The sequence below is a fragment of the Neolamprologus brichardi genome, chromosome 10 (genome assembly GCF_056152115.1).
Source record: "Neolamprologus brichardi isolate AB-2024 chromosome 10, ASM5615211v1, whole genome shotgun sequence".
Taxonomy (NCBI): domain Eukaryota; kingdom Metazoa; phylum Chordata; class Actinopteri; order Cichliformes; family Cichlidae; genus Neolamprologus; species Neolamprologus brichardi.
Window position 1 is genome coordinate 33,224,546 of NC_142113.1, and position 25,347 is coordinate 33,249,892.

Genomic DNA, 25,347 nt, shown 5'->3' on the forward strand with positions numbered 1-25,347 from the left:
GATTAACAGTGTTTTGTCTCTATCTGTCATTCTGCAATTCATCTCATGTAAACAATAACACGTGACGTGGAAAAAGGCACATACCTTTGACGTTGCGTGACGAACTCTGTATTCCTCATCGACACGTAAACACAAAAAAGGGAGTTTTAAAAAATCTCAGTTTTCGGTGATTCGAACGCCGTTTACGTGGACGAAACAGCTGTGTTTTCAAAATCACCCGTGTAGGTGCGGACGCAGCGTAAAAGAGTTTATTTTCTTACTACCTGTAATTTATTGCAGATTACTTGTATTTGCTTAATTGTTTACTAAATGTTTGAGGTTTGAAATAAACAGCAATGGAGCAAAATATGGGCGTGTGTGGTTGGAGGATGTGTTTGTGCGTGCGCACGTGGGGGGGGGGGGGGGGCATTTTTTCTTGTTAAAATAAAGGGGGGGCTAGCAAAAAAAGTTTGGGAACCACTGTCTTATCTTATCTGAACTCTACTGACATGTAATACCAAGATGCACCACAAGATGGTGCACTTCAGTCAGTATATGCTGCGGAGAAAATGGGAAAAATAAACTACATAAATAAATAAATTCACCTTTATGTCCAAATCATTATTTTCAATGTTGAGAACCCACGCAAACACGTGGAGAACACGCAAACTCCACACAGAAAGACCCCGGCCTGATGGTCAGGACCTTCTTGCTGTGCGGCAGCAGTGCTGCCCATTAATCCATAACATATTATGAGGATTTATACCAGCTGTAAAGCACAGGAGGAAAATGTATAAATTCACATCTTTATTGTTGTTGTTGACCCTGTTTTCACTCATTTAAATTAAAACTGTAACTGATAAAAAGAAAAAAAGAAAATTTCTGTGAGCTCAGGTGTGAGTTGGACTTTGGCACATTAGTCTGTGTGCAGGGATACCTGAGTCCTTCATCACACTGGTCTGGTAACACCTGCTCCCAGTATCAGTGCGCATTGTTAAAGTTTGGCTCCATAACTGGTTTCTGTTGGCCGGTTCAGGCCGGCTTTGGCCCTCGGCCCACCTGAAAGGCTTTTACTTTTATTTTCCAGGAGGAGTTATAAGAATTAGCTGTCAGCAGCGTCCCCGCTCAATTAACCTTCAGATGCTTTTGAGTTCACTCAACAAAAGCAGCTTGAGAAGACAAAGAGCTGAGCAAAGCCAGCTGGGAGATCTCTGCAGTGCTTTTTAAAACCTGCTGCTGGAGTAACTGAACATCTCAAACACACTGATCTGCAGCTTCTTTAGTAAAACTGAATGTGAATGTTTCCGTTTTTAGATCAGCTGCTGTATTCAGCTGTTTTATAATGAACTCTCTTAAAGGTTATTATTGCGGGTGGATTTCATCAAATGAATAAAATCAGAGCACTAACCTTTGTGGGGCTCACATGATCATTTTAGTGGAGCACAAACTGGAACATTGTAGATGTTTTTGTAGAAACTGACATCGTTGTTTTAAACTTCCACTGAGTCACTGGTAAATAAAGAGAAAACCACAAACCAAACTGGACAATATGCTGCTTTTTCCTTACTTCTGTTACAAAGAACAGACTTTAACCTCTGACTTCATCAGCAAAGTCTCTGTCTGCCAATTTAATTCCTGCTAATCCGCTAATCTCCTCCTGATGTCATCACATCACTTCTCAGACTTCATTTTTTCAGTGGGCTCTCCACACGAGTCACACCGAATACACGTGTGGGCCAACACACTGGATTTCACACGTCACTACAGCAGATTTGAGGTTCTTGAAATATTAAAGTTGTGATGAGTTTTTAAATGTAACTGCACGTTTAGGACAAACTGTCAGACAAGCTGGAGATGTGATGATGCACTGAGCTCCTCCATCCTGCTCATCCTGGACGTAGCTTCCTGTGACACTGATCGCTGGCTTGTGGATTATTGTTTGGCAGGATGGAATTTGTCATTTTGGTTGACACCATTTCGTTTTCTTTCTCCTGGATGTGTGTTTTATAGTTTGAATAAAACCAAACCTCTGCCACCTTAGAATGAAAACAGTTTAAAAAATGATGTCAAAGGGAAAAAACAGCAGAGAAAGATGAATAAATGAAGCAGTAAACTGCCACGAGACATTTTGAGAATGTTGTTGGTTTACCCAACAGTACAAAGTGTAACTGTAACATCAGTAAAAGTGCAAAATTATATTTAAGAGCTACAAAATGTTAATCTGAAAATTTTGTAACATGTTAACAAAAATGTCATCATAGCACCTTGAGGAGGATTTTTAGCCAACATGGTTCGCAGGAATCAGAAGTGGTGACACTGTTGAGCCCCCATACAGGGACCACCGCACTACAGCAAACACCCTGACCTGCATCAGCAGCCTCTCTCTCTCTCTCTCTCAGTGAGGCTTCTCCTCCCTGCTCTGTGGTCGGACTCTGATGAGTGTTTGCTCTGTTACTAATAGATTGTTTTTGCCGGGTCAATAACAGTTATCAGAACGAGATGAAGTTCCTCTGCAGTGGATCAATCGCGCCTCTCGTGCTTCTCCTCGTCCTGCCAGGTAAAAACCATTTTCAGCTTCACTTCAGGTAGTTTTAAAGTGCAGACCCATGAACGCGGTGAGTGTTTTTCTCATGACTGTTACTGATGTTGATATTTCAGGGTTTTACTGAAATATGTTTTCTTAAAGTGGGGGAAGTGTGAGCTTTTTACACATTGTTCAGTGTTTTGTGTGGACGGTGATAACTGAGGATTAATATTATTGATCTCTGTGCTGCTGCTCTGAACACGCTCCATTCTCCTCCATTACAAATCGCTCCAACTGATATTTTATTAGCGGTGAATCTGTAGATTTCTATCTATGATTAGTTCACTGTTTCATTCCCAAAGTGTCCAAAAATACTCTATATATGCCCATCACTGAAAGTGCCCTAAAATATAAAAATAATATGATAAACAAAAGCTTTAAGTTTTGTAATATTCCTTTAAAATGACTTCAGGTTTCTGTTTTCCTGTCAACTCAGCTCTGATATTTAAAGCCCTGTAACCATGACCTCCCAGGCTTTATTAATAACATCTGTGTCTTTATTCATTAAACAGTGAACTGATTCATTCTCTGAGACATCAGTGTGAGAGCAGAAGAGAAAGCTCAAACAAAATATGAAGAAGTTTCTGGAACTAACAGACTCGTTCACACCATGCGTCTTGTGCGTGTTCTGCTCTGTGTTGTATCCAGAGATGGATGCTCAGCCTTACTAATGATGACATCAGCGTATGGACGGTCACCCCTGTGACCCTGAACACTCAGCTTAAACTGCTTTCTCCTCACTGCGCTCTGTCATGTCACAAGGGCAGAATATCCTTATATGATCAGATCAGGCACACAGCTCTGGTAGTGATAATAGAAGCCCCGCCCACCTGTTATTTAAGATTCTTTTATGAGGGGCAGCCAATCAAAAGAAAGCTGGCTTAAAGCAAGGATTGCCTTAAATGGGGAGGAACTAAAACAGCTTATTTCAGACAAACCTGGGGGCCCATATAAGATTATCATGGATTGTTTTAAACTTTGAATCATGTAAAGCTACCACGAGAATAAATTATGGAGCTGTGGGAGACTGCAGGATTTTCAGGACACCACTGGTACTTTTGTATCTTTGCATTCCTAATCACTTATTTATGAACTAAAACTAATTGGTTAGGTTGAGAAACGGAAGTTTGAATTAAAATGTGGGCCTTTGCAGCAATAAATATACAAAAATGACAGAATTAGAATTTTTCAGATTAAGGATGACATCACAGTGACATCACACAGAGCCAAGAGTCGAAAACGTGCGTGAAACTGAGTGTTGAGAGCTTCTAGTTCACAGGGATTATTGGACATGACCTCATTATTTAAGACTTTGGTCATGTTTATTATAAGAAATTTATATTATATCATCATGTAAATGAAAGAAATGGAGGAAAAAGTAAAACAGTTCCAATTTAATGGGATAATTAATCATAAAAATTGTGCATTAAGATGTAGAAGTACTGATGCTGCAAAGTTAACTATGCTGTCGTCTGCTGACTTTTAAAAAGTCATATGATGGATTTTTTTTATTATTATTAGATTAGACCACGAGCAAAGAACCAGAATACTCTATTATCTTTGAGCAAATGATGTGTTCACAGTGTCCTGCATCTGTACTCATGTGATTTCTGCAGTAACAATACTACACTAACATAGTAACTCATGTAAAACCTCACATTAAAGAAACCAAATGATGACTTTAAGGTCACAAAATGCATCATCAACCATTTCAAAAGTGCAGGTTTGTGTTTAGAGCCATCACTCTGGGCCCTTTCTCTATATGTACATTCAAATAGAGACGCTGGGATGTCTTCTGAAGAGAATCACGACGCTGTGCAGTGCTGGGAGGCAGGATGTTCAGAGATAAGCATCAATGATTGGAGGATTAAAGCTGTCAGCAGCCTTCAGAATGAGGCAGCTGACCTCCAGGAGAGGAGGTCAGCTTTAACCGGGCATATCTCCAATCCTGTCCACTGCATCTGCTCCATGCACTAAAACAATGAAGTTGGGGGGTTGTTACATTTACAAAATTCAAACTTGTAATGTGAACAAAATAATTTCACGTCTCTGTGGTGAACGTAATTGAATCGTGTAGGATCTGCATGAAATTCAGCAACTTAATTTATTCTTGTTCAGATGACCTGATACAATCTAGTAAGAGTGGTTTGTTGCCCTGACCCACAAATAGATCACACAAGAGTTCAAACCACAGGAAAATCACTGAGGTTAGAAGAGACAGACAACACACTGCGTATGTGCCTCAGCTATGTATTGTAGTTTAACCTGTGAAGGACAAAACCGTACCGAAAAATATTATATCAAGCCTGGTAATCATTGCTTCCCTATTCTGTTGAAGTCTCGATTGACAGCTCGGTGGCGCAGTGGTTAGGGTTGTTGTCTTGGGTTTAAATCTGCAATCTGGCCAAATCTGCAGTGGGTTCTCTCTGGTTTCCTGAAACAGTTAAAAGTCGTGTAGTAACAGTGTTGGCTGTAACGCGTTACTGTAATTAAATTACTTTTACTGAAAAAGTAGAGTAACTGATTACTGTTCATTTTTAGGTATTTTAATTACAGTTACTTACAATGTGCTTGCGTTACATTGTAAAATAATTAAACTCGCTATAAAAAATCGCTGAATGTCATTATTTAATTTCAATAATTTATCTTCTAAACGTAGAAGTAAACTCTGCTCTTTAACATCGCTGTAGTGCAGCTGCGCGTCATTTCGCGCCAGTTTGCTGCACGGTCGTTTTCTACAGCGGAAGCTGTCGGAGTGGCTGTTTGATGAAATGGACATATTCCCGTCTCTTCACTTTTCTGAAACAAGCAGACAAGAACGTTACAGTAATATGTAAAAACTATGTGCTGCTGTTAATAGCACGAGTAATCTACTGAAGCGCCTGACACAGAGACGAACACTTCTGAGTGATCCTTGTTCATCATTCATCACCGCGGCAAAACCTGATTTTACTTCAGCAGCACAGAAAGCGTCTGAAGGTGAGCTTAAAAATGATTGCAGGCGACACTGTGGAAGAGATGCTGCTGCTGCGTACTGTAGAGTAAAAAAATTATTTATTATTTAAAGAGTTTAATTTCTATTGTTTGTCCACTCAATGTTTTATTGGGATTTTAAGAAGTATTTAGTTAAATTACTTATTGAGTAATTAAGTTACTTTTCAGACACAGTAATTAGATAAGTATTTTGAATACAATACTGATTAAGTAATTAGTAATTAATTACTTTTTAAAAGTAACTACCCAACACTGTGCAGTAATTACGGTTAGGTTAATTGGTGTTTCCAAAATACCCGTGAACATGAGAGCAAATGCTTGTCTGTCTCTCTGTGACAGACTGCTGACCTGTGCAGTCGTGATGTGTCGGTCGCAAACGAAACGGCTGCTAGAGCCGAATCTTTGACGTGAACGACGCGAGCCGGCTCCTTATTGGGAGCCGTGGGTTTTTTTTCTTTCTCTCGCACTTTTTTCCGCTTCACTCCGCACGCGAGTCTTGTGCTTTAAACAGAAGATTTAAACAGATCAATAGCAACATTTATTTGGAAAAATTCAAATCCCAGAATGGAAAAAACATATATGGAAGTACCAAAAGAGGCTGGTGGGCTGGGTTGCCAAATTTTATCTTTTCCTACTGGGCGGCTAATATCACCAAATGATTGCACTGGAAATATGTTTATGAGAGCAGCGAGGGTGAGGCTTGGGTAAAAATGGAACTGATGTCTAATCCACTTCCCCTCCTAACCTCATCCCTAGCTCGAAATCAAAAACAGAAAATAACAAATCCAGTTGTAGGAACATATATTAAAATATGGCTTCAATTCAGAATGCGCTTCAGTTTGCAACAGGTTAGTAATTTTTTCATTGTTGCTTTTAACCCTTTTTTACCATCCATTTCAGATAAAGCATCCAAATTTGTAACAATAATGGTTTGAAGTTTTTTTACAATTTATTTTCAGGAGAAACTTTTAACACCTTTGACGCTCTGATGAGAGATTACAATATACCAACCTCACATATGTTCAGATATCTGCAAATACGAAGTTTTGCAAAAACATTGTTTCCTTCATTCCCCTACTTACCTCCTAAAAATCAAGTGGATACTATTTTGGAAATAGATCATTTTGGCAAAAGGAGAATCTCCGTCATATACAAACTGATGCAGAGCTTAAGGCTATTACTTGGAAAAAACTAAAAATAATTGGGAAAAAGGCATTGGGGTGGATTTATCTGATGATGAGTGGAGATCTTGCTTGAATCGTATACATACTTCCTCCCTTTGCATTCGCCATGGTTTAATTCAGTTTAAAATTCTTCATCGTCTTCATTATACAAGAGAGAGGCTTTTAAAGTTTTTCCCAGAAGTCGATCCTGCCTGTCCCAGGTGTGGACATAATCCAGCAAATGAGGGTCACGTGATGTGGTCTTGTCCGAACCTGGATAATTACTGGGGAAATATATTCAAAGCATTATCTCAGTGCGCAGAATTTAGTGCTTGATTTCTGCATTGGCATTTTTGGAGTTATGCCACCTCAATACGAAATGAGTAAGTCTCAGGAAAATGCTACAGCATTTGCTCCATGCTGCCTGTAGACTCATTCTATTCCACTGGAAGTCTGATAAGGCTGCTTCATACATACAATGGTTAAAGGAGGAGCTTTTCTTTTACCACTGGAGTCTCTCATCACAACAAAAATTCTCTGCGACGTGTAACCCAGTTATTGACTATATAAAAATGTATTTTCCAGATGTGTGACATACATTTTTGTTTGTTTTGTTTTGTTTCTCTTTACATGAGCCTCGGGTGGGGAGGGAGGGGGGTTTCCTTCTTTCTTTTTTATGTATAATCGCAACGTTTTCATTTTGTATTGAGACCATGAAGCGATTAAATTTAAAAGAAATCTAAAAAAATAAATAAATAGTGGATTAAGACATAATGTACAGGATATATTTGCTTAAATTGCCAATAATAAGATAAAACATTAACTTTGAATAGCTGGAAAATGTTCTTGTACAGTCTTGTAAAACTCATGTTACAGCACGGGTCTCTGACAGTTTTTTAATTCAAGGGGTTTAACAAAATCATTAGTGTTGCAAAAGTCTTGATTTAATCCTAACAAATAATAAGGTATTTAAACTCTATACCTGTCCACAAGGGTTGGATTTATTTCAAGAAGGAAGCAATTCTAAGATCACAGAGAAGATTTAATAATGAAAGGAAGTGTTTGTTTTGAAAAGAAAGCATGAACTGGTAAACACTCTGTGTCTCTGTCTGTTCATCTGAATCTTGTTAGGGTGCCTAAGAGTTTTGAGTTTATTATATTATTGAACTTGATATTGATATTATTTATTATTTCTAGTCTTTGTTTTCTTTGTTAGAGTTCTGTCTTGTGGTTTGTGTCTCTGTCTCCCCTTGTCAAATCCGCCTCTCTGTGTTATGTTTCCTGTTTTACTTTGAAAGTCCGTGTCTCATGTTAATGGGTCTGGTTTTGCTTCCTTTGTGTCGTCAGCCCTGATTGGTCCCAGCTGTGTTTCCCTCCTGTCTCTCCTTTCCTGATTGGTCCTCTGTGTGTATTAGCCCTGTGTTCTCTTTGGTCTGTGTCGTGATCTCCCTGATCTACCCTCATTCATGCTGTGTGTTCTGCCTGCCTGTGTTTATTCTTTGTATTTTGGAAGTTTGTTACTTTGAGTTCAGCATTAAAGCTGTTTTATTTTTTTAAGTTCACGTCTATCTCCGGAGTCTGCACACAGCCGTCACATAACAAATCTGAACTTCTTTTTCATCGTTTCTTTTTCATCATGAGAGGTGTTAATTTGTCTGCATGCCGTAACGGGTCTCATGATCGCAATATGCTTCCTTCACAGCAATAATTGCTTGTGGAAGTTTGTGGTAGGTCTCCAGTAACTGTTGTAACATGAAAACCGAGCTGGAGAATGTCCAGATAAGAGCAAAAAAATCCCCCCAAAAACAAAAGTGTATCGATCAGCAAAGGTAAACATTTGCACTGAAACGTCTGGGTCAAAATTTGATTGCTAGACTTAGGCTACGTTCACACTGCAGGCGAAAGCGCATCAAATCCAACCTTTTTGACCCTCTGCGACCCATCTAGCCGATCATGGTGTGACAGTGTGAACGACACAAATCCGATATTTTCAAATCCGATCTGGGTCACTTTCGTATGTGGTTCTGAATCCGATACATATCCGATGTTTCAGAAAGCTGCTGTTTGATGGTCATGTCGCATTAAATCCATCTTTTACGTCACTGACACAAGACAGACGCCAATTATCAGCGCGGGAGAAGACATCGTGAACGCTTCCTGACCATCCGGTGAAACTGTTGGGAAGACAACGTTGGAGAAACGTGAACATTTTATTTGTACTGTATAATCTGCAGATTCTGACAGAAATCTGCAACTATCCTTTGAAGCAGCGCTCCTCTAAAACAGCAATAAGGATCATTATTAGGTTATTTACATTATTATGTCAATAACAAAATAACTTAAAGCAAAAATTGGGAAACGTGAAGTCTGAAGTCTTTATATTAAGGCCATCAGTCAAACAATACTGTTGTTCTGGGTCTAAACAGAGCGCGTTGTGTGTGACGTCTTCTTTTGCACATGCGGCCGCTTTGAGCGTTCACACTAGAGCGCGTTTGCTGTCACATTTTATTTGTAGTGTGAACGAGCAGACAAAACAATCGGATTTGATCAAAAAATCGGAATTGAGCATCAAGACCTGCAGAGTGAACGTAGCCTAAAGGTCTCTCTCAGAAGTTTGTATTGAACCAATTTTCGAAGTCATTAAAGAAGTAACAACAACAAAAAAACCCCTAAAAAAATAAAATTTGCCCTGATGACGGCAGTCAGGGAGGTTTCCTCTGGAGACCATGAATGATGATTAGATAGATTTAGATATTTTAGTTTTTATCAGTCACTCACTAAGACCAGTCTTTGATTTCAGGTGCAGAACTTCCACCGGCTGAAGGATTTGTTTGTTAAATCAGGCTGTTTTTAAGGAGACTTTGCAGTGATTTGCTCCTTGTTTTTTTTTTTTAATTGTCTTAAATTAGTCTTTAAAAAACTTCAAAAATCACTTCAACCTACTGATTTTACATTTTCCAAAAATGAAGCACTGCCTAGCTAACACAGATGTTAGTGTTAGTTTAGCTTTGGTAGTGTTGATCAGAATCAGATCACTGATGGGGATTTGTGTCAGCGTGCTGCACTGGCGGGCGGCGTGGACACCCGGGTTTGTGACTGTGATAACTTGAGAAAGAGGTGATGCAGTTTTTTGAAATTCACACCACAGATACTTGTACAAAAATTTCAGATGAGTTTGAACTTTTCTGAAAATCTTGTGAACACAATAAATTGAGAGAAATGTAATCTAGGATGTTTAAGACGATAGCAAAGGTGCATCTATGAGGAGGCAGAGGGGGGCGCCGCCAGTATTTCTCATTTTTGTTCATGTGCACAGCTGTTGGAGTGGCTAACAATGTTGTTGCAAAGATGTACTTATGTCTGAGTATTTGTTTGCTTTTGGTGACTGCAGAAGCATTTGGAGATTAGTATTTTCCTCAGACCACACTGAAGATTTGGTCTGGGAACACTCAGGAACTGCAAAACATATACAGGAGAAAATTAATGAATGTGTGAAGCAAACTATCAATAAACCCACCTAATGAGATTATTAAGACACACTGCCATCCTTATCGAGATAAATGACAAACTGTTGAAAACCCCCTTTGCTGCATGGCAGTTTGTTTGGTTAGCTTGGATGCATACATCAGTGGGATCATGAATCAGGATTGTTGCACTTCAAGAGCAGAACTGAGAAGTTTTCCTTCAGGTCCTCAATTCAGTGAACAGTGAGGTTAAAAGTTGATGATGGACCAAAGTGCTGGACAGGACGTGCTCACATTATGCATCATATGACATCGTGGTATAACAATGTTTATCTGAGCAAATATGCAGATATTTGTTTACCAGCACTAAACACAATGGACATACTTTGAACTGAAGATGAAAAAAGTCAAGGCATCATCAGAATCAGCCGCCCTCTGCGGCAAACAGTTGCACAAAATCTCACAAAAATCAAGCCAACAGCTGCTGACGTCCTGTTTGCGTGTTAGGCCGTTTTGATTCGATCTGCTGAAGATCATTCAGACGATTATCTGACAGGAAAAACAATCATATGTTGATCTACACTGAAATCACAGTTGGTCAAACATCTGTTCAGTCATGGTTTGTAGGGACAGGAAACAAACTGATGAAGAGTCACTGGACCATGCAGTGAACTGTCTCCAGATGCTGAACTTGTTCCCACATTTACTGCTTCTTTTTGTTTCTTATGAAGTTAGATAGTAAGTGCTAGTTGTTAGTAAACAATAAACAGGCTTGCTAGGATCGGTCAATGAAGACTGATGTGTAAAGAATGAATGAAATTTGGTCTATTCCTGTATTCCACTACAGATTACAGATTACAGATTACAGATTACAGATTACATGCCCCAAAATGTATTTTGTATCCTATTCTGTTACATTACTCAATGAGAGTAACGTATTCTGAATACTTTGGATTACTTAATATATTATCATGCTTTTTACAACTGAATGTACTATTGCTGTGATTTATTACTGTTACTGAAGGTTACCAACACCAACTAGATTTTTAAATCTTAATATAAATGAGTAACAGTAGGTGGACATTAGGAAAGGCTGCTGCAACAGAACTTATTGTTTCAGAGGAAAACACGAACACGGTGTACAGTCGAGTCTTAATAGCTTACTTACAACTGGGCTCGTCAGGCTCTCTTCTTGGCTGCAGTGGTTATTATTATATTTACATGCTTCATACATGCTATGCCTGTAACACTCTGCCTATTGCCTTCATATTAAATCATTTTTTGAATACTACTTTTAAAAAATATTTCTTCACGTCATTAGGCAGCCGCGAGATTGAGACACAGACATTAGAGCCTCTTAATGCGTGTTTGTTTGGGTTTCCCCCGGCGTGGAATTACCAAAAATAGAGATGGCATAGCCGAACATATGAAACAGGAAAATACGGCCGTGTAATCCATTTATTTCAGCAAAGTAACTGTAACAGAGTCAAAGGAGCTTGCAAAGAAAAGCGTCTGGACTTCTTTAAGTTGCTTGAAGACGTTTCACCTTCATCCGAGAAGCTTCTTCAGTTCTAAGGTCAAATGGTGGGGAGTCCCAGATATAAACCTAGTGGGAGTTTCCCCCCACAGAGGGACAAAAGGACCCCCTGATGATCCTCTAATCACATGAGCCGAGGTGTGAAACTGGGTGTGGGTCCCAATCAGCCAGAGTTTCAGGTGAGCTCATTGTGAAACCTGGCCCCACCTTATCATGTGATTTCCTGAGGTCAGATGGCCCAGGATGTGAGTGGGCGTTAAGGCGTCTGGGGAGGGAACTCAAAACTGGATTATAGATGGCAGAGAGTTGGTGTCGTAAACCACCGCCTCTGTTCAAAGATGGTCGCTCACAGTGGACATAGATGCTTCTTTCACTCCTCTTTCAAACCATCTGTCCTCTCTGTTCAAAATGTGAACATTGGCGTCCTCGAAAGAGTGACCTTTGACCTTTAGATGCAGATGGACTGCTGAGTCTTGTTGGGGCAGGAATTCGCATGATAAGGTGGGGCCAGGTTTCACAATGAGCTCACCCGAAACTCTGGCTGATTGTGATCCACACCCAGTTTCACACCTTGGCTCAGGCGATTAGAGGATCATCAGGGGGTCCTTTTGTCCCTCTGTGGGGGGAAACTCCCACTAGGTTTATATCTGGGACTCTCCACCATTTGACCTTAGAACTGAAGAAGCTTTAGAGGTGAAACGTCTTCAAGCAACTTAAAGAAGTCCAGACGCTTTTCTTTGCAAGCTCCTTTGACTACGATGACCTGGATGACTGAGAACCTTCACAGACATAACTGTAACAGAATACAGTTACTCATATTTTGCATTTTAAATACGTAACGCCGGTACATGTATTCTGTTACTCCCCAACACTGTCCATTCCATACTGATCATAACAGATCACAAAGTTTATCGGTAAAGACTGGATCTGCATCCAGATCCAGGAGATTTTGGGCCCCATCAGGGTCTTCAAGTGTTTTTCTGTTAGTCATTAATGAGGAGGTTCAAGTACTTATTAAAGACGTACAGTCTGTGATACGTATGTTTAACACCTTATGGAAAAATGTTAAGCAACATGTTCAACTGGACTATCCTCCATTATCATCAAAGCACCAAATAAGGATATTCTCATGCTGTTGTGATCCACGTGTATATTCTTACAGACTCGACCCCCGTCCTCAGCACCTTTATGCTGCGTTTCACTTTCATTTGTCATCAGTTGGTTTATACACTGTCAGATCTAATGGATTTCTGGCCCATAGTTGTTTGGATATTTCTCCTGGGCGTAAGGTGTTGAAACTAGAGACATGAAGGGTGTTTTTATGGCAGATACATTTCCTCAGCTTGCTGAAGCATTACATTTGTGTCCTGTCCTTGTCCCTGCATAATCCCCAACTCTGACTCTCACAGTAGAATAGAATAGAATAGAATAGAATAGAATAGAATAGAATGGACCTTTATTGCCATTGTACGTGTACAGTAAAATTGTGGCTGCTCCACACTAACTGTGCAGATATAAAATGTATATAGTAAGATACAAACAAAGTGAAAGCAGATAACACAAGAACAATTCAATTTTCAGTTTTATTTATGCAGCTCCAAATCACAACAACAGACACCTCAAGGTGCTTTACATTGTAAGGTAGACGCTACAATAATACATACAGAGAAGAAGCCAACAAGCAGGTTTTAAAGTAATTGGAAGTCGTGCAAAAGTAGCGGGCAACAAGTTTGGTTTTTATTAAGTTGTGCTCCCAAATGTTGGCAATCAGGGAAAAATGAAAATACTTTGAAATGAATCACAGGACAAAAATGTTCACACTCTCTTCTGCATGTTTAGGTCAGGTGCTGTAAATGTTGTGTGGCTCAGATGTGGTCCATGCTGACGTTTGGTCCGTGTACGGCAGACCTGAGTGAAAGTCATGTTAATGTGGCTCAAAGGAAACTCCAGTCATGGGTCACATCTGGGCCGAACATTTATTGCTGTTTGGGTAAAAATACCATTAAAATGCACAATCTGGAATACCAAGCTTAAATATTTTTAAATGGTAAAATGGCCTGTATTTATATAGCGCTTTACATATCCAGTCATCCACACATTCACACACTGGTGATGGCAGCTACATTGTAGCCACAGCCACCCTGGGGCGCACTGACAGAGGCGAGGCTGCCGGACACTGGCGCCACCGGGCCCTCTGACCACCAGCAGTAGGCAACGGGTGAAGTGTCTTGCCCAAGAACACAACAACCGAGACTGTCCGAGCCGGGGCTTCCGATTACAAGGCGAACTCCCAACTCTTGAGCCACGATCGCCCCATTTATTAGTGTAAATTCAGATATTTACTAAAAACACAGTAACTTAGTAAAAAATACATATATCTACTACAAGCACTGCTGAAAAGATGAGTTAATTTAAATAAAAAGGTAAAATGTTGTTTGCTATGGAGCCCCGCAGGGGACATGGGAGAAAAAAAAATTAAGACAGACTTTTGCGAGATCTCGCAAAAGTTGAATTCCAACAATGGCGGCAGCTACTTAGTTGTAATATTTCTCTTTCTGGGTCACAAAATACACTTTTAAGATATTTTGAGGCGTGAATGTAGCTGTGTAAACGTCATATACCTGCTCGGTTTACAAGACATCACATATTTGCAAAAGAGCTCCGACGTTTTCGGAGATCTGACACCCACTAGCTCGAAGCTAACGGGAGGTCGAGACCTACTACAGCCGGGAGGAACACCGCTTTCCCGGCACATCGTGCCTCGACCTCCCGGTCAGCTTCGAGAATGCGGCTAAAACTTTTGCGAGATCCCGAGTTTGTTTTGCGAGATCTCGCAAAAGTCCGTCTTAATTTTTTTTCTCCCATGTCCCCTGCAGGGCTCCATAGTTTGCTTTTTATGCCAAACTATCACAAACTTTTTTTTTAAGTAAAGATAAGCTATTTCTATAAATTTGCTCCATTTAAACTGAAGATTGTCACTAATTTGGGGCTTTACCTGCAGGTATTTCCTTCTAACCTTGTCTTTGTAGCACATTTGGTCAAGAACAGAACCTTCACCTTTTCTCCATCAGTGGATTTGTTTGCAGACAAAAACATCAGCTGTGAATCACCTTAAACACAGAAACAGAGCTGCAGCAGAACTGGACCGTCTCCACGTTCCTCGAAACGACACCCGATCCCGTTTTCTTCTGTTGCACAGATCCAGAGCTTCACGTCCACATTTCCATTTTAGTACAGACGATGTTCACACTCTGACCCCCCTCGCTGTGTCTCTACAGTCATATTGCAGTAATGTATTATTTCCTGTTAAGTGAAGGTCGTTAAACCAAAAACGGAGTCTCGCGTGTCTCCTTTTTTGTGCAAAGCATGTGTGTTGTCCTCGTTATCGAGTGTTCAGAGTGGGTGAAGGTTTAGCATCTGAGTTTTCAGACATTTTTATTTTACTTTATTTTATCCGTCAAGGTTTAATCTTTAAATGAACATCATGTAATAAAAAGCAGACTATTAGGTCTGGATTTTGTTGTTATGTAGATTTTAATTTACTGAATTTGAATCGAATAGTTTCTCTACAGTCATTTCTATTTGTCCCTCTTATACAGACTGTAGGTCTGTAATAAAGTGTAATCTTTTTATCTGTGAGGTGTCAGGCAGAAAGCGACAGCGTGTTGTGGTTTTCTCAGTGGGACCTTACAGGATGCCTTCTTGGCGAGTGAGCATCACTCTGCAGCCAACAGTGAGGTCTGTGCTGTTTATCTGCTGCTGTCTGGCTGAGACATGAATCATCAGCACTGCCAGCCACGATGTCTGATCTGATAACAACTTTGGAGAACATGAAATATTTATTCTCCCCCTCAGATTTTATTATTCTTACAGAAATGATTCATGGGCCACTATTATTGTTATTATTAGAGAGGGTGAAGAGCTCCAAGTAAAGCTGCTGCCCTCGACGTTAAGAGGAAGCAGCTGTGCGAGTTCAGGCATCCAACCAGGATTCCTCCCTTATCCCGAGAAACTCATCAGGACTTCCATAGAAGAGCATGAGAGGGTGGCTGAGGTGACGGAGGGTCAGGCACAAGCTGAGACCACTGCCCCTGTGACCCAGGCTGGGAGAGGAGAGTGGATGGATTGGTGGATTATCATCATCGTCAGATATTCACAGTGTGATCTTGATCTTGTTGCAGAGTAAAAATATGGTGCGTGAAAGGTGAATATGCACAGTTCGTGAATGTATTTTATGCTCGTGAAAAAATACATTTGAAACTTGAGTTGATTTTTACACTGTAGAAACTAAAGACCACACACCTTTGGAGCGGGAGTTTAAGTTTGATTCAGAGTATCCAGTAAGGGTCCTGACCAGACCTCCCAAACCAAGCCCTGGGATGGCAGCCACGTCTGCAGCTCGGACACAAGCATCTCACTCATGTTGTACTATATATATATATATATATATATAATTTCATCCTTTGTACTTACCTTTGTTGTTTGTTCCAGTTTTTATTGTGTGAAAAATCTATTGGACAGACTCATGAACAGAGTCATTGTTTGCCTTCAGCACTGCTGTCACCATCATTACCTGTAAACGGGATATTAGAGCAGTTATCAACCTGCTGCTGCTCTGGAGACCCTCGCTGATTAAACGCTGAGGTGATTACTGGGTTAATTGAACTGGGAAATGTGGTTTGCATGTGTGTGTTATGGTAGCGTTGAGCATTTCTGTAGAAAGGATCCAGCAGCAGATCAATGCAGAGAAAAGCAACAGAGAAATTACATAAAACTTGACACTTAAAGTTTCATGTGCAAAATATTCTACAGACGTACACCACAGCGTGACGAGTGAACGATTATGAACCTTGACTTCTTGATCATTTTTACATCATCATCATCGTTTATTTATATAGCACTTTAAAAACACATCTGGTAGACCAAAGTGTTGAACAATACATCTATAAATAGTAATAATATAAGAACAATGTCTAATATGAAGAGGAAGATTGTTCCAAAGCAACGGGGCCACAGCAGAGGACGCCCGGTCTAATCTGAGTTTCAGCCGTGATTTAGGGACTGAAAGCAGGTGCTCAGCTGACTGGAGGGAACGAGGTGGAACATAAGGCTTCAACAAATAAACGGGTGCCAAAGCATTTAAAGATTTAAAAACCAATAAAAGAACTTTAAAATGGATCCTAAATTTGATTCGAAGCCAATGTAGAGAGGCCAAAACCGGAGTGATGCGGTCGAATTTCCTTTTTGCACTAATTGTAAGCGTGACAAAATGCCCAGCCCCTATTAAAAGGGAATTACAGTAATCCAGGAGTGAAGTAATAAAAGCATGAATTACAGCTTCTAAGTTACGTTTGGAGAGAAAGGGCTTGATCTTCGATATCTGAGGTGGGAGAATGCTGATTTCACCGCCCCAGTCACGTGGCCATCAAATGTAAGTGCAGAATCAATTTTTACTCCAAGATTTGTGATTGAATTCTTCAAATGAGAGATCAAAACAGTGAAATCAACATCTGGAGGGTCAGGAAAGTGATTTGGGCCAAATAAAATCACTTTTCTGTTTACATCAGCACAGGATTCACCTCAGCTGATGTGGTCACATCGTTCCTAAAGCGTGGACAGGCAGACCTTTAACTAACAAATTGACATGATGCGCCGTCTCTTTAATAAATCCAGGAAAGCAGCTTCTTCTCCTTTAAACAAAAATATCAAATACATTGATCGCCATCATTTAAAAGCATATATACGCTTCACACTCCATTAGCCTGAAGTATTTAGTCCTTGAACGTGACCACATGAACCAGTACCAGGTACCAGTAGTTTTATGGAGGAACTTGCCTGCAAACATTCAGCAGCTGTGAAAAGTGAAAGAGAGAACATCTTCAGAGTAAAAGTGTGTCTCTGAAACATGTTGGCTGCAAAGGTGAGGCACAACTTTTACTCTGAGGGCAAATGTTCTGTGTTTATATCTGATGTCACGCTATAGCTTTTACTAGCACCTAGCTAATAATTGGGCACATCTCAGCATCTTCCATGCAAACTATGGATAATTGCATTGACCTACTAGAACCAATGCTATTGCAAGGAAGGTTTTGGTGCAGCGCCCTCTTTGTGACCAGTTTCACTCAGCGACTGCCACAGCAGGTAGAGGTGGGTTGCAAAGCAGCCTGTAAATGCACAACAGCTGTGCATCAGTTGATCTGTTGGGATTGCAGGTAATGACCTTGAGGTCTGCCTGACCCGGCACTATGCTTGTCATCTGTTTTTCTGATCAGTTTGCCGGGCTGCTCACGGGCGCTTCGCTCAGAAGCTGATGAAAGACTTATTTACCAACTACACCAATGCTCTGCGGCCGGTGGAGGACACCGACTACATCATCAATGTCACATTACAGGTCACTCTCTCCCAGATCATCGACATGGTAATCAAACCCTGAATGCCTATCCAGCTCTTTATGCTGTATCTAGTCAGGCGGGTACCTGTGTGACCTTGTTGTTTTCATGGATTTTCACCAGGATGAGCGGAACCAGATCCTGACTACCTACCTGTGGGTCCGCCAGGTATGGATGGATGCCTTTCTCACATGGAAGAAGGAGGACTATGATGGCCTTGACACCATCCGCATACCCAGCAGCTACGTTTGGAGACCCGATATTGTTCTGTATAACAGGTAGGTGTATCATCCTTCTGGCTGATCTTCAGGATAATTATTGATGTTTTCAAACTCCTTCCTCGTTTCTATCATAGTGCAGATGATGAGTTTTCCAGCTCCATGGAGACCAATGTTGTTCTTCGTAACGATGGCCAAGTCATGTGGGACCAGCCAGCCATCACCAAAAGCTCCTGCTCTGTTGATGTGGCCTTCTTCCCCTTCGATGTGCAGCAGTGTGACCTAACCTTTGGCTCCTGGACTCACAACGGAAACCAGATGGATTTGTTCAATGCCCTGGACAGCGCCGACTTGGCTGACTTTGTCCCCAATGTGGAGTGGGAGGTCAGTAATGGTGTCATGTGTTTAGGACATCCTTAACCCTTTAAAGCCGGTCGGAGCGGGCACGCTCCGTTTTGCGTAACTATTTTTAAATCCCGGTAGCTCTGCAACCACGTGAGCTAGCGCAATAATTTTTTTTGCATATGAAACCGGAGGAGTTGTACTTACATCTTATGCCATCAGCTTGTCCTCGGTCACAGTTTCCTTCCACATATAACTTTGCAAAAACTACATAAAAAGCACTTGCAGCAACAAAAACATAATATTCCAGAAACACACTTTGCCGATCTGATCAGCTGTTCATAACACTTCCTACGTTCATCAGCGTGAACTATCGCATGTCCGCCATGACCTGCCCGAAACCGGAAGTGACGTTATTTTCGCGGAAATGTAGTTTTTTACCATCAGGGCCTCATGAGCTTGTACTGGTATTTTTAAAAGTTATGTTTGACTTTATGACTTTCTGTGTGGTTTCTGGGATGCTTAGGACTCATATTGCACTGCTGGAAATAGTTTATTTTGATGCATATGCTGCTTTTTTGCAGATTTGCATTATAATATTTATTTTCGTTTTTCCTGCAGTATATAAAAATTGGTGTATTTCAAAAATAAAACTATGAAGACACTCAAAATAAATTTCCTGTGGTGGGAAACTAACTGTGCAACTTTTTTGTATTTACAGTTTTGAGGGATAAGCCTCTTAAATTTCTCTAACTAGAAATATATGTTAAAAAAACCAAAACGATTTTAAAATTTTTTGTAGTTTATTGCACTTTTTTGCAATTTATGTAATTACTATGCACTTAATGCATTATTATTATTAAAATTTGGGCTGTAATGGTTGTATTGATGTATAGCAACTTGAAATGCTCCCAAAAATGGCTCCACAGCATGTAAAAATATAATATAAGCTCTGGCGGACTTGGTTCTATGGTAGGTCTTAAAGGGTTAATGAATGTTTTGACGAAACCAAAATTTTCTCTAACCAGGTTCTGGGAATGCCAGCCAAGAAAAATGTCATCTTGTATGGCTGCTGCTCAGAGCCATACCCAGACATTACCTTTTCCCTCCACCTGAAGAGGCGGTCCTCCTTCTACATCTTCAACCTCCTCATTCCCTGCATGATGATCTCCTTTCTGGCTCCGCTGGGCTTTTACCTGCCAGCGGATTCAGGTGAAAAGGTTTCTCTGGGTGTCACAGTGCTGCTGGCCCTCACCGTGTTTCAGCTGCTCGTAGCTGAGAGCATGCCACCCTCTGAGAGCGTCCCACTGATAGGTGAGAACAGCCTCTGACTTTTATTTACATCTATGTATTTAAAAAAAAAAAAACATTCATGATGAATCAGAATTATTGTAATGTTTATATTCATCATCCCTCCTGCAAATGTTACATGGCTACACTGTATCTGACAAGTTACTAATATTTGAGGGTGCATGTATAGCCTTAGGGATGTCCCTAGAGTGTATCCTCAGAGTAATCCAAAGAGATTTTCCTGTTATGCCAATGTGTTAGGCAAGCAGAGCTTCACTGCAGAAAGAGTGCAGAGGCTAAGCCTATGTTTGAAGCCACTGAGGTGTTTGATGGGCGGGGTTGACATGATGTCACTAATATGACTGAAAACTTGTGGTATGGAGAAACTCCAATAACTCCAGCGTTGTTTAGATTAAGCATTTATTGCTCATCATTGATTGAACTTGCTGTTCCACAGTTCATCTTAATATCCAAAATAAATCCCAGCAGTCACAAACTGTTTGGTTGCTTCAACCAATTAAACCTGACCCTAATTAAATGTTCCTGCCTTAAATACAATCATTTACAAACACAAAAAGTGAAAACTAGACCCACACATAAGATAATACACAAAACATGAAAATGGCTCCTACAATGAGGTTCAGGTTAAAGGGAAGACTAAATGGGATTTAGGAGTCACCAAAGAGTCGATCAACAGGAAACGGAAAATCCCTCTGAGAATGCGAATGGTTACTGGACATTTCTCTGAGGGATGAGATCAAGAACAAAGCTCTTGCTGATCTCTGTCTAAAATCGAAGCTGGAGAAGGTGGGGCTGTTTTTAGATTACGTGAAAGATGTAATCTTTTGTATTAAATCTATTAGCAGAAGATACTGGTGATTGCCCAACAACACCTGATGCTGACCAGTTTATAAAGTCCAACTTACACTATTGTGTTCATTGATTGTTTACAGTCAGATATGATCTTCACTGACTTCAGACGTCTTTTGTAGATGCCTTTAAAGTATGTAATTTGGATAAAAGTAGCACATCTCAGTGATTGCTGGGGCACAGTTGTTGTCGATGGATTTGAGGACCTTTTAAAACCTCCAGCTTGCAGCTCTCATTGAGTCACTGAGCCTTGGCATCAATGACAAGAGGACTACTGACAAAGAGGATTCAGATACAGACCCAATCAAAATGATAGGTGGAGCTTGGATGGAGGTGGGTTGCAAAGCAGCTTGGATCTTACTCTAACTGTGATTTTCAGCTTTCAATTTTCAGAGACTTCAAAGCAGCAACTACCCAAGTGCCTCTGCAGTAAATAAAGAAGTATAAGAGGAATGTTTGCTCGTCTGCCGCTGTCTGTTGTCACACCCACTTTAGACTTCACAGGGTTAAACAGAGTGTCCTATATTCACCTGCTGTATGCTTTTACTGCAACTAAGACTAAAGCTTGATTTGGAGTTATAGGGACAGCAAGTAAGGGTCGCCAACCTCTACCTGATTTTTCTGTGTCTTATTTCTATAGGAAAGTACTACATTGCCACCATGACCATGGTCACTGCATCAACAGCGCTCACCATCTTCATCATGAACATCCACCACTGTGGCGGGGAGGCTCGTCCCGTGCCTGAATGGGCCGAGCGCTTCATCCTCAAGTACCTCGCCCGCATCTGCTTCGTGTACGAGGTGGGTGAGAACTGCCTCGGTGGCGCCAGGAAAGAACCTTTATCACAGGAGGGGTCTGACAGCCCATCAGCCAATGGCGGCAGCACCAAAGGAGCAAATTGGGATGTCAATGGGAAGGCGTGGGGAGGAAAGGTGGAGGTGGAGCCTCTGAAGATGGGGCAGGAAGTAACCAACCAGACAGACTGGAAAGAGGATCTGTTTGTGACCATTGACCACTCACAGGAGAAAGGAGCTGCTGTAGTGCGAGGGGAGGAATCAAACTGTGGGGAGCACGAAGAGGAAAAGAAAGGCGCAGGTGTTGAGGGAGGAAGTGGAGCTGGGGGGAGCAGGAGGGAGATCTTGGTGAGGTGTTTATGCCAACACCAGGAACTGGGCAAGAATGTTGAGTACATTGCCAACTCCTACCAGGACCAGCGAGCAGCACAGCTGCGCATCGGCGAGTGGAGGAAGGTCGCCAAGGTCATGGATCGCTTCTTCATGTGGCTCTTCTTCATCATGGTCTTCTTCATGAGCATCCTCATCCTGGGAAAGTCCGTCTGATGGAGCTCAGCCTAAGAATTCACGAGATGATAAAATTGTTTGTTTAACAATTAAATCTTTTTTTTTCTTCCTTTTTTTCTGACACATGTAAACAGCTAAAAAATAACTGAATGATGGTTTTAAGGGTCATTTTACTCTTTTGTAAGCTGGTACCTGGTAGCTTTCCTCAAAATCATTTCCACCAGAATTTAAAATGCTTATCTTTGGATTTGAAAGAGACTCTGAAGGCTGATGAAAGTAAAATGATTGGGAAAAAAATAGTTTCTAATTATTTACAAAGATCCTAACAAATGCTGGAGAAGCTAAACACGTCTCTGTTGGACACAGCATGAAGGGAGAATCAAGGGTGGGTTGCAAAGTGGTTTGCATGATGCAGCAACTGTGGACAGCCTAAATGAAATTTACCAGTTAGATGTGTAGATGGGTGTCTGCAGAGCCGTTAGTTGAGAAGGATGAATGAAATGAGTAGAGCTGTAAGCGCTAATCTCAGTGTTAAAATGACGTTAACGTGGCAAGTATGGTTAGCAAATTATCACGGATCGCCCCGTGTGTGGGGCTGGATAGCGCTAACGCATTAACGAGCTAACCGCGCTAATGTGTTGACGCGGTCCAGCCCCACGCACGGGGCGATCTGTGATAATTTGCTAACCATACTTGCCACGTTAATGCGGTTATGGCGTTAACGTCATTTTAATGAGATTAACGCTGACAAGACGAGAAATAAGTGATCTGCTGTTTTTCTTAATTTAAGTTGTATTGTGCTCATATCTTCAGATCACAGATGTTTTAGGCTTGCGACTGTTTGCATTTGCATTCCAGCACTGAATTGGTCACTCTAGATTTCAGCATTCAGGCATTTATGAACCCATTCATCATCATGCCTGAATGCTTTTCATTGAGCTATCTGACTCTCAGAACAGCATCTCCACCACCTTTGTTCCTGAGGGTAAGTTGGTATCGGTGCTTTGATGCAGCTGATCTCGACTTTGTAGCCTTAACGAAGTAATAATAGGTTCAATTTGATGTCCTTTCTAGTGATTATTCATATTTAACACACTTTTATCTGCATCAATTCTGTCTGGCAAGTACAGACTTTTTATACTCTAAACATGGTGATGCTGCTTCTGTGATTACGATCTGAACTAGAAACTGTTGTCTTGCAAATAATCATAATCTGGAAACAAAAAGGAAAAAAGGGAAATCTCAGAAGAGCCAAACCTTGATTTTCCCTCCAAAAATGCTTTCAGCTACATTTTGCTACTGAAGAAAACAAAAACAAACTTTAAATGGTTGATAAAACATTTTCAGGCTCGATCTTAAACAAACTAAAATTCCCTCACAAGTTGTGGTCATTTAAGTTTCTAAGAAAGCTCAAATAAACTGTAGTTTCGGGAGAAAAAAACCCTGCAATTATATGTAGGTCACTTTTATTTTAAATCCAAACACACCTCACACGTTTACTGCTTTTAAAGTCAAAACCAGTGACACAGAAAATCACTTCCAAATATTTGCAGTGATCAAAAGCTAAACAGCTCTGCACAAAGCCTCATATCAGAGTTTGAAAGTCTTACTTTACACGTCTGGATGTTTTTTTTATTGACGCTGTTTGCAAAAATATCGATTTCATCACATCACACAGATTCTTTGTTCAGCATTTTGTCTTTTACTACAGCATGTTAAATAAAAAGAGTAAAGTCTCATATCATCGTTTTTTAATCACGTGGGTTTGTGGAATTTACGGCGCACAAACGTTTACAACAACTGAGCAAAACATTTGAGAGCAAACAAACAGAGACATCAGAGAGTTCATGATGCTAGAAAGCAGCTCAGACGGGAATGACTGCTTGTCCCAAATGTGCCTCACATCTGCAGATTTCTTTGGCTATAGTTAGCCGACTGTATCCACAGACTCTATTGGTGCAGCTTTGCAGACACAGATCCTGCTAATTAGTTAATAACAGATGAGTAAAGCCCTAAAATTCCACTCACCAAACTGGAGCTCGGGTATGTTAGATGATCTGTTAGTACATCTGCACAGCAGTCATATTAGTGGTTAAATAAATTCTCCAATCAGCTGTGGTGAAATAGCCGAGGTGATTCACAGCTGTCAGTCAAAGACACCAAAGATGAGTCACATCCAGCACAGTTATCATGAGGATGCAAAACAGCTGCAGGGATAGAGTGGATATCAGAGGACCTGCAGCTCTGGCTTCATCTTTCTGTTTTGCAGGTGTAAACTGTCTCATGTGTGTTTCCCTTACAATGTTCGCCAGGTTGTTTTTTTGTTCTGGTTTGGTGTCTTTTTGTAATCTAATGCATGTGATTCAGCACGTCTGCACAATGAAACACTGAGTGTTATAATCCTGAGTGTGTGATGATCCTAACCTCACAGAGGCACAGAGTTATCGAAGGTTTGGTCTCTATAAATGCAGCTTCAGGGTTTGTTTATGTTACCAGGATCGAATAAAATGCATCAACCTTTGTTTGTTTTTAAAAAAGAAGCTGCTTTACAGACTCATAGAGCTTTAACGTGTCTCTGTGAACTAGTTTGTCCTCTGAAGGCCAGAGACAGGCTTTTGTTTTATTATGAAAGGAATAAAAAGGCAAATTTATGAGACTAAATATTTAAGACTAAAGATAAAAAAATAATTAACTGTAATTTTATATGCATGAAACCAAGAAAATTGTTACTCTGCTGATTTCTTTGCAGTGTGTGAAACATCCAGTGTCAGCACAACAACTGTTACATTTATCAGCCTCATGTTTTTGGTTTGTTCACACGGGACACTCTGTTAATGAAAGTTCTTATTAAAACTGTTTTGTTCACAGAGGTTTGTTGGGACTTTTCTGATATGATGTATGTGTGGTATTGAGTGAATGGTTGTCTGTCTCTCTTTGGCCCTGGCTGGCGAGGTTTCCAGGGTGTAACCCACCTCTCGCTGTGTGGTTGCTGGGAGGGGGATAGACTACAGCGCCCTCTGGACCCTGAAATGGAAAAGGCTTTTACTTTAGAGTATATTTTAAGGAGTCTAACAAACACTTATTATTGTTTTAACCAGAAGAAACATGAGATTGGTTTGAGAAGAGGTGAGTAAGCACGTGTCAGGTTTACTTTTATTTCTTGATATTGCAGTTTGGCTTCTCTGCAGAAGAGGGCAGTGCAGCTGCGTCTTTGG

General features: G+C 40.6%; 1 protein-coding gene across 1 annotated transcript; it reads left to right on the forward strand.

Moving 5' to 3' along the window:
• The first annotated feature begins 2,340 nt into the window (after window positions 1-2,340).
• On the forward strand, window positions 2,341-24,993 carry LOC102786420 (neuronal acetylcholine receptor subunit alpha-10). The gene is made up of 6 exons (XM_006785166.2): window positions 2,341-2,536; window positions 17,994-18,139; window positions 18,234-18,388; window positions 18,466-18,712; window positions 19,699-19,984; window positions 21,471-24,993. The coding sequence occupies exons 1-6, from the start codon at window positions 2,479-2,481 to the stop codon at window positions 22,169-22,171; spliced, it is 1,593 nt and encodes a 530-aa protein (XP_006785229.1). The 5' UTR covers window positions 2,341-2,478; the 3' UTR covers window positions 22,172-24,993.
• The last annotated feature ends 354 nt before the right edge of the window (window positions 24,994-25,347 follow it).

What these genes read in the sequence shown, in the direction of transcription:
- LOC102786420 (XM_006785166.2), top strand. Translation starts at nt 2,479, where the DNA reads ATGAAGTTCCTCTGCAGTGGATCAATCGCGCCTCTCGTGCTTCTCCTC. An exon ending in GCTTCTCCTCGTCCTGCCAG is followed by an intron (nt 2,537 to 17,993) that starts GTAAAAACCATT and finishes TTTTCTGATCAG; the next exon opens with TTTGCCGGGCTGCTCACGGG. An exon ending in TCTCCCAGATCATCGACATG is followed by an intron (nt 18,140 to 18,233) that starts GTAATCAAACCC and finishes GATTTTCACCAG; the next exon opens with GATGAGCGGAACCAGATCCT.